The sequence below is a fragment of the Merops nubicus genome, unplaced genomic scaffold, assembly GCF_000691845.1.
Source record: "Merops nubicus isolate BGI_N331 unplaced genomic scaffold, ASM69184v1 scaffold13437, whole genome shotgun sequence".
Taxonomy (NCBI): Eukaryota; Metazoa; Chordata; class Aves; order Coraciiformes; family Meropidae; genus Merops; species Merops nubicus.
In genome coordinates this window covers 1-15,443 of record NW_008619655.1, presented here as the reverse complement: position 1 = coordinate 15,443, position 15,443 = coordinate 1, and the positions used below count along the sequence as shown (strand labels likewise).

At 36.4% G+C, this 15,443-nt stretch overlaps 2 protein-coding genes across 2 annotated transcripts in view; one reads left to right on the top strand and one right to left on the bottom strand.

The window, feature by feature from the left end:
* LRRC19 (leucine rich repeat containing 19) overlaps positions 1-1,110 on the bottom strand; it is a 6,585-nt gene extending 5,475 nt beyond the window's left edge. The window contains exon 1 of the mRNA XM_008943872.1: positions 1,084-1,110. Within this exon, the coding sequence (XP_008942120.1) occupies positions 1,084-1,110 (27 nt within the window). The remainder of the gene's footprint in view (positions 1-1,083) is intronic.
* The window catches only part of IFT74 (intraflagellar transport 74), a gene marked incomplete at its 5' end in the record, with an annotated part of 25,530 nt that extends 10,541 nt beyond the window's left edge, over positions 1-14,989 (top strand). Inside the window, 8 exons of the mRNA XM_008943873.1 lie at positions 4,371-4,509; positions 5,422-5,484; positions 6,267-6,410; positions 7,066-7,106; positions 8,299-8,378; positions 10,848-10,901; positions 13,777-13,874; positions 14,846-14,989. Coding sequence (XP_008942121.1) covers positions 4,371-4,509; positions 5,422-5,484; positions 6,267-6,410; positions 7,066-7,106; positions 8,299-8,378; positions 10,848-10,901; positions 13,777-13,874; positions 14,846-14,989 — 763 coding nt within the window. The remainder of the gene's footprint in view (positions 1-4,370; positions 4,510-5,421; positions 5,485-6,266; positions 6,411-7,065; positions 7,107-8,298; positions 8,379-10,847; positions 10,902-13,776; positions 13,875-14,845) is intronic.
* Between the last annotated feature and the right edge of the window lie 454 nt (positions 14,990-15,443).

Below are 15,443 nucleotides of genomic sequence, written 5' to 3'. Positions count from 1 at the left end.
GGCTTGTGCCGGGGGCGGGGGTCCTACCCCCCCCAGCCACTCTGTTCCTGTGTTCTGTATTGGGTATTGTGCTTGTCAGTGATGGTGCTGGTAGCCTTCTTTTTGGAGACAGTTTGTGTATTGCTAGTGGGAAACATGACACAGTTTGAGTGCTCCCAATATAGACTGTGTCAACAGTTGGATCTTGTGGAATACTTGGACCTTAGAGATACTGCTTCCAAGATGTTCAGAAACAGAGAGAGCCTTAACCAGGCAATCTAGAAATATTGATTAATAGTACTACTGTAGTTTGCAGATTTCAAGAAAAATACTATCTTTAATACAGAGGGAAAAATAAATATTGTAGAAGTTAGTCTAAGTTAATCAATAACAATCAAATTGAAAATTAAAGTTAATTTTAAAGTTTTTCAAAACTTCAAGCAAAACGGTAAAATGTCTGAATGAAGGAGATGTCATTCACTTGAAAAATCCATCTCCTGTTGAACAATTCATCCTATGTATGTCTAAGTCAAAAACATAGTTCCTATTTTTGACTTTAGTTTCTACCTAAAAGTTAAGGGGTTTCTTAGGAATTTGATTTCCAGCATTCTGTGTGAGGAACCCATGTAATCAGTAGAAAACATGCATCATTTTAATTGCAGTTTGACTTTCTACTAGAACCAGACTTAAAGAATTGCTGTTTAAAGTAATTGCTTTGGGAAGTAAATGAGCCTGGCAATACATGGGTAATACTTTGACATTTCCTTGTAATTAGAATAATTTTCTGGAATTTTTCTCTGGAGAACATTTGAAGATTTTTGTCACTTAATGGTATTGTAATTCCTATTGTTTTTCTTATATTTGTAAAGAAAAAGGCAGATTTGGGGAGTTAATGGAGTTTATATAGTCAGGTAGTCTGTCCTTCAGAGAAGAAACGGCTTCCTACTGAAGTACAGTTTACTTAACTTGACATGTCCAAGGTTCATAGTAATTCCTGAACTTCTAATGTATCTCAAGATGTATTTCAAGGTGATTCCAGTCTAGCAACAATTATACTAATAAATCTTTGCCTACATTTTGAAAAAGATGTACAAAGTGTCTTACCTTTCTGTGGCTTCTTAGAGGCAGCATATGTACACATGTGTACATGTTTCAGTGCACTGGCAAGAAATAATGTAGTGCGACAGCACTTTAGTTTGGTTCAACCTTTGTACCTGACGAACAAGCAGGCAGCATAAAAAAAATAATAAAGCTAGAAAATCCTTAGCAAAAGATTGACTAGGTTGAGCAACTTCTTATAGTCATCTTGTATTTAATTGGTTCTGCAGCCAATAGGGAAGCCTAATAGTAGTATGCTCAAGTGTCAAGTTCCAGATCATGTAGAAGGCACTGAGTTAAAATGCCACAGGGAATTTACAAGCAAGTTTCATGCTAATCAATTCAGGAAATGCTCTAGACAGGAAAAAGACTTGCAGTTTGTGTGTGATCAGTCGTCAAATGAAGAAAATTTGAAGATACTTGCATACTGAAGTAAAGACCTCTCGTGGCTGGTTAAATTGTGTTAATTCTTAGTTGTGGTTTGGAAACATCAAAGGAGGAGCTGCAGGGTGTGATACATAAAGCTCGCTATTTACAAAGAATTACAAGCACTTAAGAGTACCTGTTATATGGGCTATAATTCAGGAAGAAATTCTAAAAGCAAATTATACTTGCTCTGATTTAAGAGCATGTCTATATGCAGATTGAATAAGGGATGATGCTGATAAAATACTATATCAAATTTTTTTCTTGTGTTGGTGCTCATCCTGTCTAGTGATCAGCATCAAACTACAAAATGGTTGTCTCCTCTCATTCTTTATTCTCACATATGTGGGTGTAGAATACCTCTGTGAGGTTATTGCCACTGTGATTGTTTGTATGTTTAATATCTCAGAACATTCTGTAGTTTTTCCAAGACTCATCCCTGATTCAGCTTCCTCTTCAAATTCATTGTAGTCATGAATTGCCATCCTGTGACAGGCATTGCTGATATTTTTATTGCCTCTTAGAAAAACTCTGTTTTAAACTTCTTTCAAAAGGTTTCTGCAAGAGAAGATGCATCGCAGCCAGATGAGTCATTTCCAGTCTCAAGGACACGTTGAATCACCTTGCAGTGTTTAGCCAGGGGTCCATGTCACATAAGCAAAAAAACTGCTTCAGTTAAAGAGGCTGCTCTGTAGTGTGTCCATACACACGTTGTGTTGGTGAGACTGGAGATGTAGGCTTTCTTTCCTTACTCTGCCATGCGCACTTACAAGTCTCAGGCATAGATGAGAAAAATCTAGCAGAGCTTGGAGACACCACTGGCCTCAGCAGCAGCACCTGTTTCCACATCGTATTTGGGAACACAGGAGAAATACAGCAAGCAGTGTTCTTCTGACCCTCCCTAAATACCCCAGTGATCTCAATGAAAAGGCATCCTGTTTGTACTTAAAGACAGGCTCCCTACAATCAGTACTGACAGGCTCTTCAGGTGAATTATGTCTATTGTGGAGTTTGATTCTCAAAATCACCAACTGTAACATTTTCATGAATTCTTGACTGCAATTTCTCTGCTTTCATTCTGTCATGTCTTCAGTGGGGCTTGATTTGAGAGAATCTGTCATTCACTGCTGAGACCTTCCAGTAGCTTTCATAAAAGCCCAGACTGAGGGGTGAGGTGTCTCCAATAAAGAAGTAACATGGAATCTCCCTGCCAGCTCCCAGTTCCATGCCTTCCAGAGGGTGTTAAAGCAAACTACTCTCATAGCTTAAGAACATGCTTCATGTAAAAAATTACTCCTTTTCAATACCCAGTGTAAAATAATTATCCTTTCATAAATAAGTGTACTTACAGTAAGGGCCTCTTCTTGGAACTGGATTCTCAGGAGGACATTCCATTTAATGTTATGTCACACCATTAAGTATTTCTTGGGCAGCCCCAGTGCACTCCAAGTTAGCTACAGAAAGTGGGAGATCATTCCTGCAATTTGTTTCCTCACCATCAGGCTCCAAAGCATCTTTGTAGCAAGGGTTGCTAACCTGACAGAATTTCTACTTAACATCCTCAGTTTCCTGGAGGTGATAGATCTTTCTAGAAGCCCACTGGAAGACTGGTTAGACTTCTGAATACCTTTTAAGAATTTCTCAGAAGTAGTGAAAACTGGGAAGAAATGCTGAGGGAGATGGCATTGCTTAATTTCTAGAAGAGAAGGCTTAGTGTGTATTTTATCAAAGTAAATACCTGATGGATGGAAGTAAAGAAAATGGAGCTGGTCTCTTCTAAGTGGCACTTAAGGACAGGATAAGAGATAATGGCCACAAGAAGAGGGCCACCAAAATGATCAAGGGATTGGAGCACGTCTCGTGTGAAGACAGGCTGAGAGATTTGGGGCTGTTCAGCCTGGAGAAGAGAAGGCTCCAGAGGGACCTTTTAGTGACCTTCCAGTACCTGAAAGGGGCCTACGTGAAGGCAGGGGAAGGTCTGTTCAGAAGGGTTTGTAATGTCAGCACAAGGAGTAATGGTTTTAAACTAGGAAAGGACAGATATAGACTTGATATTAGAAAAAGTTTTTTTTAACATAAGAGTAGTAGATCATTGGAATGGGCTGCCCAGAGAGGTAGTGGAAGCCCCAACCCTGGAATCATTCAAGGTCAGGCTTGGTAGGGCTCTGGGAGACCTGACCTAGGTAGAGATGTCCTGCTTGTGTAGGGAGGCTGGACCAGATGACCTCTCGAGGTCCCTTGCAGCCTAAAACATTCTATGAGTCGATGAAATTGGAAAACAGAAAATTCCGTTTAAATCTAAGAAAAAAACTTTTTACTGTAAGAGTGGCCAAACATCAAAACATTCCCCAGACAGGTTGTGGGGTATCCGTCTTTCAAGATTCTCAAATCCTGCCTGATCAAGACAAGTCATCTTACCACTGTTATAGAGTATCATCAAGAACTTGTATCTATAGAATGTGTTTTCTTCATGTTCATTCAGAAATCACATAGCAGCTTGTTTATTCCAGACTGCCTGCTTTTATTCCAGAAATTCTCTGACCGGGAGCAACTGAGAGGGAGTAGTATACTTTTGCCAATGTTGAGGCTTATCCAGGTGGACAGGGTGGAAGTGTTGGAGGGCACTCTGTGGGTACTTTAAGGGCAAAGAATTCTTCATCTTCTGGTTGCTATGGTGTGAATGTTTATATAACTAATCCAACTCCAAGAATATTAGATGCAAGTAGGTAACTCCTTTTTTTTAGAATCTGTGCAGTTTTTGTGTTAAAGGATCATGTCAGTGAGGCTGAAGGCATAGCAGAGTTTGGAACGGGTGCTTAAAGTAAACGTCAGCTATTAAATGTTGCAAATACATTCTATTTTTACAGCACAGAAAAGTTAATGCAAGCTGTAGAAGAAGATATTGAACGTGAAAAGGTTGCAGCAGATGACATAATAAAAGACATGTCACAGGAAGACCAAGCTAAATATATGGAGATGAAGGCTGCAAATGAAAAACTCTCCCAGGTTGGTTTCATTGTACTTACCTAACATGTTTCCCAGTCTGGCTTCACTGGTTCCAGGTGCAGTTCAAGGATTAAAGTGATGAGAATGGAGTAACACAATTTAAGAAGAGCTTGCTGGTGTCTTAATGAATCGTAGAAGTCCCTGAAAAGTAGATAGAGCAATTGACTAAAACTAAATACTTTGTCTTTTTGTATTTCTTAAAAACAAATTATATTCATAGTTTTCCTTTTAAATTTGGAGATTGACATGCTGAATTTAAAAGCCACTGTAGTGCTTAGATGTTTCATCATGTGTAAAATGCAAGCTAAATGGAATTCTTGCAGTTCACTTGAGTAGAAAGTTTTCTTCCTTTGTAAATTTTTTGTTATTTCACTAATCCTGATGTTAACAAAAGCATTAAGATTTCTAGGTTTTCTGGGATCATCTAGCTTCAGGCATAGAATCTTAGAAAGTTTATTTGTATAGTCTGAACAGAGAGATGGGCATGTTTTGAAGGCATTGCTTCCTTGCTGTCCTAGGATGAGCTGAATCAGTAGGCAGGGCTTACCTGTCTTTTTCTGGACTATGAAGAATCTGTGGTAGCTGGTTCAGATTTTAAAATCCGACTCTAAACTTATGAAATAGAAATTATAAATTGCACACACAGCACTGATTATAAGAAAAATAGTGGGAAAAGTGCAAACAATTTTTTGGTCATAGCCCAACTGCAAATAGCAAAGTTAAGAGTTGATTAGAAAAGCTGGGTGCTGAAGCTAAGTGGATATTATATCCAATTTACAGACTTGCCTTTTAAATTTAATTTGCAGCACTTAGATGTTTTAAAACATCATATAAACACTAAGTTGCAAAACGAAAACTTAATCTTATCATGTAATCATTTTCGTCTGAAATTTGCATTTTTTTCCTCCACAGGAACTGGTTGTTCAACAGCAGGAACTGGATGCACTACATGTAAAGGAGGAGGCCCTAAGAGCTGTATGTATAATATAAAGTGGTGTCTGTACCAGTCTTTGGTGAACTCTAGTGTAAGAAATAATACAGTAGAAAAATACTTACAGTCTTTCTCCTTGAATTTTCAGGTAGTGTAGGATCATGCCCTAGAATAGGAAAGTAAATCTGCCTCTCTTGTTTTTCACCAATAACTTCTAATTATTTTGAGGTAAAGCTTTTTTTTGCTAGGCACCAAGTACCAAATTTTCATAGCAATAGTGAGGTTTCCTAGCTTTAGTTACTCATGTGGTTTCAAATGTTTTGTGTGTCATTTGGGTAACTTGGAATTACTTTCTGAAGATAAATGTGAAATTGTAATTCGCATCTGTCTTAAGGATTTGTGAGACCTGATTTTTCAGTGTGTTTTCAACTTTCAGATAAAGGGATCTGTGAGCTGAAATATTAAGTCATGTATATATTCAGAAAGTATAATTATCAAATATTACTAGACATTTTTTCCACTCCATTTGAATACTGTGTATGGTTTGTGATTGCCTAGAAATTATGAGTTAGTAAGTCTACTCAGAAGACTGGCCTGAGGATGGACTCATAAAACAAGCAGTAGCTGACTGGGATATTTCATTCCAGAAAATGCAATATGGAGAATATGGTTTATAAGGTTTCTTGGTTATATTTTCTCTGTACTGTTCATAACAAATAAGCTTCACTTTAAATCTATAGATAAGTGTTGCTTAAGTAAAGCCTAATCTTTGCAATTCTCTCTTGACATGTGAAAATAGCTGCTAGGTGTTTGCTTTTCCCAACAGGAAATAGCACATTCCCAGGTGAAACAGGAGGCTGTGCAGCTGTATGAAAAGCTCCATGAGCTGGAGGAACGTCGAGATCAAATGATTGCTGAGGATAAGAACATGGAATCTCCACAGGAGGAAAGAGAGAGATTACTAAAGCAGGTAGGAACAGAAAATGTTATCATGTAAAAGATTCTCTGAGTCAGTATTTTAATGGGTGATAATATTTGAAAATATTTGGGTTTGAGTCTTGCCTTTATTTTCTCTTTAAGCAGTGCAAGTCATCCGAGGTGAGGTGAACAAGTTAATGAATTGGCTGGATGGGTGCTTAAGGTTCAGCCAAAGCAAAACTGGCAGTCAGCTTCTCAGCTGGTTGACTTGTTCCAATTCATCAGCCATGTTGGTATGGGAAAACTAATCCTGTTGAACAGTTTGATAACATAACTCCAGATAGTATCCTTGTGGGGTACTGAGCAGATCTACTAATCGAGGAAAAACTTAGTTTACAAGGGTCTGTGCTGTCTTAAGTAACTATGCATATATACTACGTGGATTATTGGACTGAATGACACTGGTAAGTGTGTCTGATTTTTAAATGGGTATTGAGAAAGCAGGAGAACATCTGGAAGAGGTAACACTTAAATAATATTATTTCTCCTCAACGAAGAGTCGTTGTTGTACAATGTGACAGAAAGTTTGTGGTTTCAGAAACTGATTTTCTGTTCCCTGTATACTGAATAAAGAAACCTTTTTTGGCCTCCCTTTTTTCATTTGTAGATTTTATTTCATACATTAAAGTTGTTATACTTTTTTATAGGTTAAGGACGATAGTCAAGAAATAGCAAGCATGGAGAGACAGTGAGTAATCCCCTTACACTGTTGATGCAGATTACCCTAAGACAAATGATTGAATTCCAGCACATATTTTTATGGGCTTCTAGAATACCACCACATTTTTGAACCTCAGCTAGTGTTAACCTTCCACAGAGAGCAGAATATAGCCATGTGTTTCAGCTAAAAAACTTTTATAGTAGTAGGACATTTAGATCTACATAAGAAGGTACTTCCTATCTTTGATAACATGCCTTGAGAATATTAATTGATATTGGATATAAATGTCTTTAAGGCTGAAGAAGACATTCATCTGTAAGAGCTGCTCCTCTGGGGCTACATTATGCTACAGTCACATTTTGAAGAGTTTGTTTGTTACGTGTGCTTAAAAGCAAAGAGTTATAAGGTTGCTTACAGAATGTTCAGTTTTGAAGAGTAACGAGGCATTGTTTCTTGATTTTTGAGTAGTGTACCTTTCTGAACATTTGCCAGAAACTCTGGTAAATGTTATAAGAAATAGTTATGTATTGGGAAGGGAGGTGAAACGGTACAATATTTCTGTGGTTTTGAGCCTTTTGATTTGTCTGTCTTTACAAAAAAAAAAGATATAATGTCTGAAATGTCCTAGAAACAATTGTAGATTCTTTTAAGCAGTATTCCCAACTGTAACCATTGGTTAATTTTTAACTCATTGATAATTTCAATTGGATAGTAAGCTGCTTACCAGATTTTTTTTTCAAAAGAAGCGGTAATATTTGAGAATTTACATAGAAATGTTTTTAAGGTAATTTTCTTTGTCTCTGATTGATTGTGAAATAGGGTGTTTTACTTGGCAACTTCTTAAGGGACTTTAGTGAACATGTAGGTAATTTTTAAGGAATAGTGCTCCTTGGTGCAGTTTACCAGTGTTGTACTTCTGCAAAGCTGTACAGCAACCAGCAGAGGGACAAGTTCAGTAAGTTAAGAACTACTAATGACTCAACAAAAACTGTTTTCAGTAAAAAAGAGCAGCAGAACTTATATTTAATAGATACAGAGTCTAAAGTGATAGGTGTTTTACATACACCTTTTTATAATAGCAGCAATACTGATATACTTTTGGTTTGGATAAACTTACGTTTGCTATTTCTGTTCTTGAGTTTTCTCTCCATTTTTGTCTAAAAAAAATAAGGTTTTTACAACACATTTTTAACCTTGGATTTCATTATCTATTTGTCAGGCTGACAGAAGTAAAAGAAAAAACAAATCATTTTAAAAAGGTCATTCAACGACTTGATATGGATCTGGAGAATCACCAAGGTACTGTGACTACAAGCAGACAGAATTCAGTACTACTTTTATCTGTCTTTGGAACTTCTTGGGTAGATCTTTGCAAGAATAGTTTGGGAGCTGCCTAGACATGGCATCAGCTCAGAAACTGGCTTTCCAGCAAACACCTGCTGTAATGCCGTAGTCTAGGTGGGGATTTCTCCTCACACTGGACATTATGGCTCAGGAGGAAGTCATTGAGATTGAGCCTAGGCCCTCAAGAGCTGTGGAAAATTCTCCCTAAAATGGTAATTCGTCCCATGGAAAACCTTTTAGTTATAAGGAATTTTGTTTGTATAGGAGTTAAATAAACATGTGTGTACATTCTGGAAAACTTTGGGATGTGTTATTTAAGTTCTGTAGGACCAAGGAATTAATGTGTTTGTGTCCCTTTTTCCTTCATACCTTTCTCAGACAACCAGTGTAAAGTTTAGCTGCAAATTGCTTCAAGGTGAACAAATATTTCTAAAATTGAGCCTAAACAAATTTTTGATACATCTGTTTCTCATCTTTTGCATTACAAAATATTTCCTATTTCTCCAGACCCTTAACTATTTTTGTGCAAATTATTAAGACTGTTTTATTAGCTTTCTTGTTTCCAGATAATATCATGGCCAACTTTACTGTTCTGCTTTAACTTTTCCTTTTCGTTTGTCGTGCATCTCTTTTTTTGTATCTTTGGAGAAACGCAGAAGGTAAGAAGTGAGTTGCTTTTCACATTATGTAGTTAGGTTAACACGTACAATCATTTGTTGCTGGACTGTGTGTCTGTCACTGTTACAGAAAAGGACCTCTGTTAAAGAAGAGGGTTTAAAGCATATGTAGGAGAAAGCTCCCTGTCAACATATCAGGAACAGTCAGGATATTGAGAATAAAGTTACCTGGTGGTATAATATAGAGGGAATTGTATCTGTTGATATAACATAGAAGGAATAAAGAAGATATTCATAAGGAGCAGCTTCAAGGCATAGACATCTAAACTCCTGATGCCCTCTTCTCTAGTGAATGGAGATAGAATCCCAGAAGGCCATTGCTAATTCTGCTCTAAATCAACATTTTGATGTGTCTTTGAGGTTCCTGTCCTCCCTCCACAGTCATCTTACTTCTTGCGTAGTATTTAAACTCTGTTACAAAAGTATTCCAAAAATCTCAGTTCCTGAAGTGTTTTTAGTTAAATTTAATGTAAAATAGCCAGGGGGAAAAAAAAAAAAAAAGACAACTTAGGATTTTTTTTTAGTTTGCATGTGAAGCTAAGATATTGATGTAATAATGTCATATTTTAAAGAAAAACTTATCAGTAAAGACATTTTAAAGGTTGTGGTCTTTACTTCATGCATTTTATTTTCATTAAACACTTGGCAGATCATGTAGCTCTCTGCTTCATAGTTCACTCTAACTAGACTTTTTAAGAGCAGAACAGACTGAGTTATTAAGTATTGGAGGCTTGCCTTGCAAAATGAAAGAGTCCAGCAAGGAACAAAGCCACAGCTGCAAGGAAGCTGAAGCAGAATCACAGTCTTTTAGGGACCCATGGGTATTCTTATTGTTTGTATATGATAGATAAAAAGGAAAGCACAAGGAAAAAGACAGGGAGAAATTTGCTTGCTCACATGTATCTGTATCTACTTCATTCTGTTTCTTTGTATTCCTTAATGTTACAGCATTATGCTGAAAATTAAATCAACAACCAAGGCTCAAACAATTACAAATTTAGATGTTTGAAACTGAAAATTATTCTTAGGAGCGGAATTGTCTTATCTTCCTGAAACTTGTGACAAGTATATCATGGCTCACACTTTACCAGTACATATTAATTAAGAGCTATTTATAGTCAATAGTTAGATTTAAGGATGAAGTGAATTATATATTTCTTTACTCCTAATACCATTATAAAGAATGCATATGGAAATGTTCTCTTAAACTAAATTGTAGAAAGCTTTCCTTACATTATTATTTTTACATTTCTTATACCATAGCTTGTACAGTTTTCCTGTTTATTTCCCTGAGATTGTTGACTCTTGCTTACAAGCTTCATATCCTTCTGAAGGTCTGTGGTAGTATGTGAAAGTGCCATTGAAACTGCTCGTGTTAAACAGAGCTGCTGAACGTTTTAACTAACCATGGTGCCCAAATACACAAAGGCCTTTGTTTCTGTAAATGAAATTCATCTGACCTCAGAGAATTCAAACTAGTTATTTATCCTACTATTATTTATCAAAAATTCTAACCTCTGAAAGTTTCTAAAAAGTGCATTGAGTCTGATTTATTAAGGTAGTTACCTTTTTTTTAATGTAAGAATGTACACGACAGTCAGCTGGAGGGACTACATTAAATAACATGGGATGAATCCTGCAGTGTCTAGACATGTAGAATTTTATTTCTAAAACTGACATTTTGGCTACCAAAGGGAATCCACAGCTGAGACAATATAAAGTTAAATCAATGTTACATCTCTTTCAGGAGAGGAAAATTGGAAATACAAGGAGCTGAAGAAGAGGGAAGAGAGCATGGACAGTAAGTTTTTTAATATAATTAGACCTAATTCCACTAAAATACAGGTTTTATTGTATTCTTAACACTCAGACAATTTATGGTTGGAAAGAACAGATATCCTGGTCTTTGCATAAATGTTCTGTGACCTACCTCGGGAAAAGATAATTCATATCTTAGGACTTACAGGACAATCACAGATATTTGGAGCATCCTCCGAAGCTTTTCACCAAACGTTAAAGGTCTTAGGAACGCATCTTGATTTTACGAAAGCAAGGCTGAAACTAGCTTTGAAATTAATTGAAGTTTAAAATCTATAAAACCTGTTTGAGCCTGATGAAAAGCAAAACTTCAAAACAGACAAGCATAAACACCATGTAATTCTTAAAAACTGGAGCTTTTCATATCTGTTCATTCGAGATGAACCCTACTAAAGCTTTTTTCATATTAAAATGTTCTAATGTTGTAGAGACCTCAGCAGCAACTAACCAAGGGTGAAAACAGAACTGTTTTTAAAATACACCCCATTGCTAGTAGACTGTAGTAGGCAGCTTACTCAGCAAAAGGAGAAAATGAGGAATAAATATTCCATGAAGGCCAAAAACTGTAATAATAGAATAGAATAGAATAGAATAGAATAGAATAGAATAGAATAGAATAGAATAGAATATTACCTTTTTGTAAGGATGTTCTCTAAAAATGTCCAATATAACTTACGGCCAGCATGATACTGGAAGAAGGTCTCAGGTGACCACAAGGAAAGATGGGTAAGAATGAACTTAGAGGGTTTCTGCATTTTCAAATTGCCTGATTTCCTAAGAAGCAGAAAGGCAAAAGCTGTCTTCATCTTGATTTTCAGTATGAATAAAGACTGTGAAAGTGAGGCCTCGTGATCCTTTTGACATTTGTTTCTTCTCTGCCCTTCATCAGAGGATATTGGTGCAGTTCCAGAGGTGTTTAACTGAGAGATTTGGGAGAACATACAGGAGTCTTAAAGGCGGGAAAAGAGCAAATATGGTAGGAGGAGCCAGGGAAATGTAGACCAGTCAGCTTAGTATCAATTTTCAGCAAGTGTGGAAAAAATAAGCAAGCGAACAATCTGTAAACATTATAGAAAAAGGAATATGGGTAACACTAGTATTGATTTGTCAAGAACAAACAACTAATTTCCTAAAAATATTGCATAATAAGGGAGGACCAGCAGATAATGTGTTTGTTGACTTCAGTACATCTTCTACTACTGTCTCATGGCATTCTTAGAAGCAAGCTGGGGAGATATTGTCCATTATCAACTTGTACTGTGCACTTGATTGAAAAAAAAACGATTAATTGTGAAGAATTTACTGCCAAGATGGAGGGATGTATTGAGTAAAGTTTTGCAGTGTGTTGGATGTTTAGGTTAGTCAATATTTTATTAATCAGTTGAGTGACAGGAGAGAGGTTAAATACATAGTTTCACTATGTTTCTGATTACTAGTTCACAGCAGTGTTGGCAAAAGGAAAACCTTACATTGATGTCAAGTACTGTTCTCTACAATTACTAATCAGTGTCAAGTGGACCAAAAACTTCTTTGAGCCAACTGAGTATGCATCAGAACTAGTAATTATTTTTATCAATCAGCTGTGCATATTATAAATGTGGTGTCTAATACCATTCATTGACCTGTAAGAATCCCAAAAGTCTTTGAGGCTGAAATCTCCACCTCAGAGATAGTCTTTGTATATCTTAATATTGTCCCCTGGCTCCAGTAATGTGCATTTTACACTCTAAAAATTTTAGAAGCTGTACTCATTGAAACATCTCTGTTAATACTTTCATGGACAGCATTGCAGATTGTCAGATATTACAGCAGTTTTCAGAAAAAAAACTTATTAGAGAATGATTTTTAAATTATGTATTTTTTTAAAAATCCTGATTATTCAGGGATCCACAGTTCTCTAGTTCAGGATTTGTCAGTATTTCCATTAAGTAATCCCTCCTGTCTTCCTTCTGTCTTCCAGTCTTCTTGAATTTGCTGTTATGTGATCATTCTTGTTCAAACAAGCCTGTCCCCCCTCTTTTCATCCAACTAGAGTGTCTGCAAACTCTTGCAGAAATCTCTGCCTTAGAGATAGTCTTTGTATATCTTACAAACATTCCCTGAGTGCTCCTGTATATATAAGCCGTGTTTCAGGAGGAGACCCAGCAGGAGAGGGAGGATCGTAATTTACAGCCCTGGATGGCATCTTGACGGACCTCTGACTTCCGTGTGATGTGTCCAGCACCTTTTTTTCAATATGTATGTCACCACAAATACAGTGTCATGTATGCCTAGGGCAGAAATACAGAATATATACCACCATTACAGCTGTCTTGTCAGATTCAGTTGGACATTTACTAGAATGAACACAAAGATGTAGCAAAGGGACAACAGAAAGAAAGAGGTGATACCAGGTGAACATTAGCCTCATGTCGTTAGCTGTGCATGGCGTTTAGCCCAGGCCATTAGAGATAGTGGAGTCACCTGTTTCCTTTGTTTAGTAGCCCAGTTTGATAGCTTTCAGAAAAATTGAGATCAACAGCTGCTGGGACAAGTATTCAGAAAGGTGTCAGAAATAATGGTTATGAAGCTCCTTTCCCATTGGGTGACAGTCCTCACCTAAACAAACAGCAGGTGTTAACCTCATGTCTTTAAATAGTCAAATATGTGTCTCTGGCAGAATTGTTCTCATTTTTGTTCCAGCCCTTAAGCTGACAAATTTCAAGGACTCTGCCACCTGTCCAATAAATAAATTACTAAAGTAGTGTCTCTGAAATTGTACAGCTGATCAATTTAGCATCAAGTTTTGACTGGAAATTGCAGGCATTTGTGCTGTACCCAGGTACGTAGCAGCCTTTATCATGTTCATCGATCTCTAGATTTTCTTGAGACTTTTGAAGAGGTGAAGAATCAGGAACTGCAGCGAAAGGCCCAAACAGAAGCCAACATTGTTGCCCTCCTGGAGCACTCAAGCAGGGTAAGTGCATTTCCCTCCTCCTGTGGCAACCTAGGAATTTAGAAATACAGAACAAAAGAATGATTGGATGGATAAAGAAGGATGGTGGGTGTTATATATTATCCAGTCATTTTCTGCATTAATAATCTCCTGAGAGACTTGAACATCAAACCACGTACAGTTGTAATTAAAAAACAAAAATAGTTTTTTTCTTTATTTCTGGGGAAAGAATTTTGAATAGTAGGAAATGCTTGTGATCAGAATAACAGAAATGTTTGCATCGTTGTTGCAACTCATCATCTGTGCTGTAACAAATATTAATCCATTCATGATAAACATTTCAGAACACTGCAAATAAAACTACTGCAATGTTCTGTTTACCTAAATTCTACTGCTCTCAGTTCACGGGTATTTCTGTCACTACTGCTAAGTAACTGGCAATAATCCGACCATCTCTGTCTTAAAATTATGTCAGGAATACCCTGCTGTGTAATGCTTCATGTAAATGCCTTAGAAATTGGCCTCTTTGCAGTTTTTGCCATTTTTTTCACTTTCAAAATGTTTTTTTTCTTGTAACATTTTTGTTTCTCATGGATTTTTTTGCATCACAGGAAAATTTCAGTGGAATAATACTTCGATTATATCATCACTTTAATTCTCTTCTAACTCTTTTGGTATGGTATATCATAAGCTTTATTTTAGGCAATGACACTTACATTAGAGTAGATTGATATGGCAACACAGTTTATACTTAATGCGTTTTTGTTTCATCTTCACTGGCCTGTCAATACACCTTTTACCAAAGCTTGGCAGAATAAAAATTATTCACACTTAAAACTTCTCAGGCTATTTCCAGTATTTTCAATCCCTCTGGTAAAAATGCCAAATAATAAACAATGTACTGGGACAGGAGACTTTTTTTATTTATCCAGTTATCAGTCGTGGTTTCAAAGATACAGCATGTTCTCATTATTGTTACTGTTAACACACAGAATGTGAATCGTATGAAACAAATTTCATCTGTTACTAATCAAGAGCTGAAGATTATGCAGGAAGACCTCACTTTCAAATCAAATGAAATGCAGAAATCACAGAGCACTGCAAAGAATCTGATTACAGGTGAGATTAGAAATTAATTTTCAAATTCATTCCGTAAATTAAAATTACCTGAGTTGTTACACTAATAACTAGTAAAAGATAGTGATCTCAGGTATAAAAATACAGTGGCAATTTAACAAATTGAAACTCTTATGAGTAACAGGTCATTTGTAGTCCTTAGGAGTATTTCACTTACTATTACCAGTAAATTACCAGCTTCCTTGCATAGATATATATTAAAAATATGTATTTTAATACAGGGGTATAAAGTTTTTTCAGCTAGAAGTTTGGATTTACTAATATTCACCTCAAAATAAACATTTTTCATTATCTTAAAATAGTGTTTAGTAAGTTTGAGTGTAGACTTCTGCAGTTATCTGACCATGTATTATTGGTAAATGTAGTTCTTAGTGTCATTTACTTATAGTTTGTGCTTTTCTAAGGAGATGGGTACCATGGGATAATAACTGCTTCAGCTCAGTCTTCACTGCA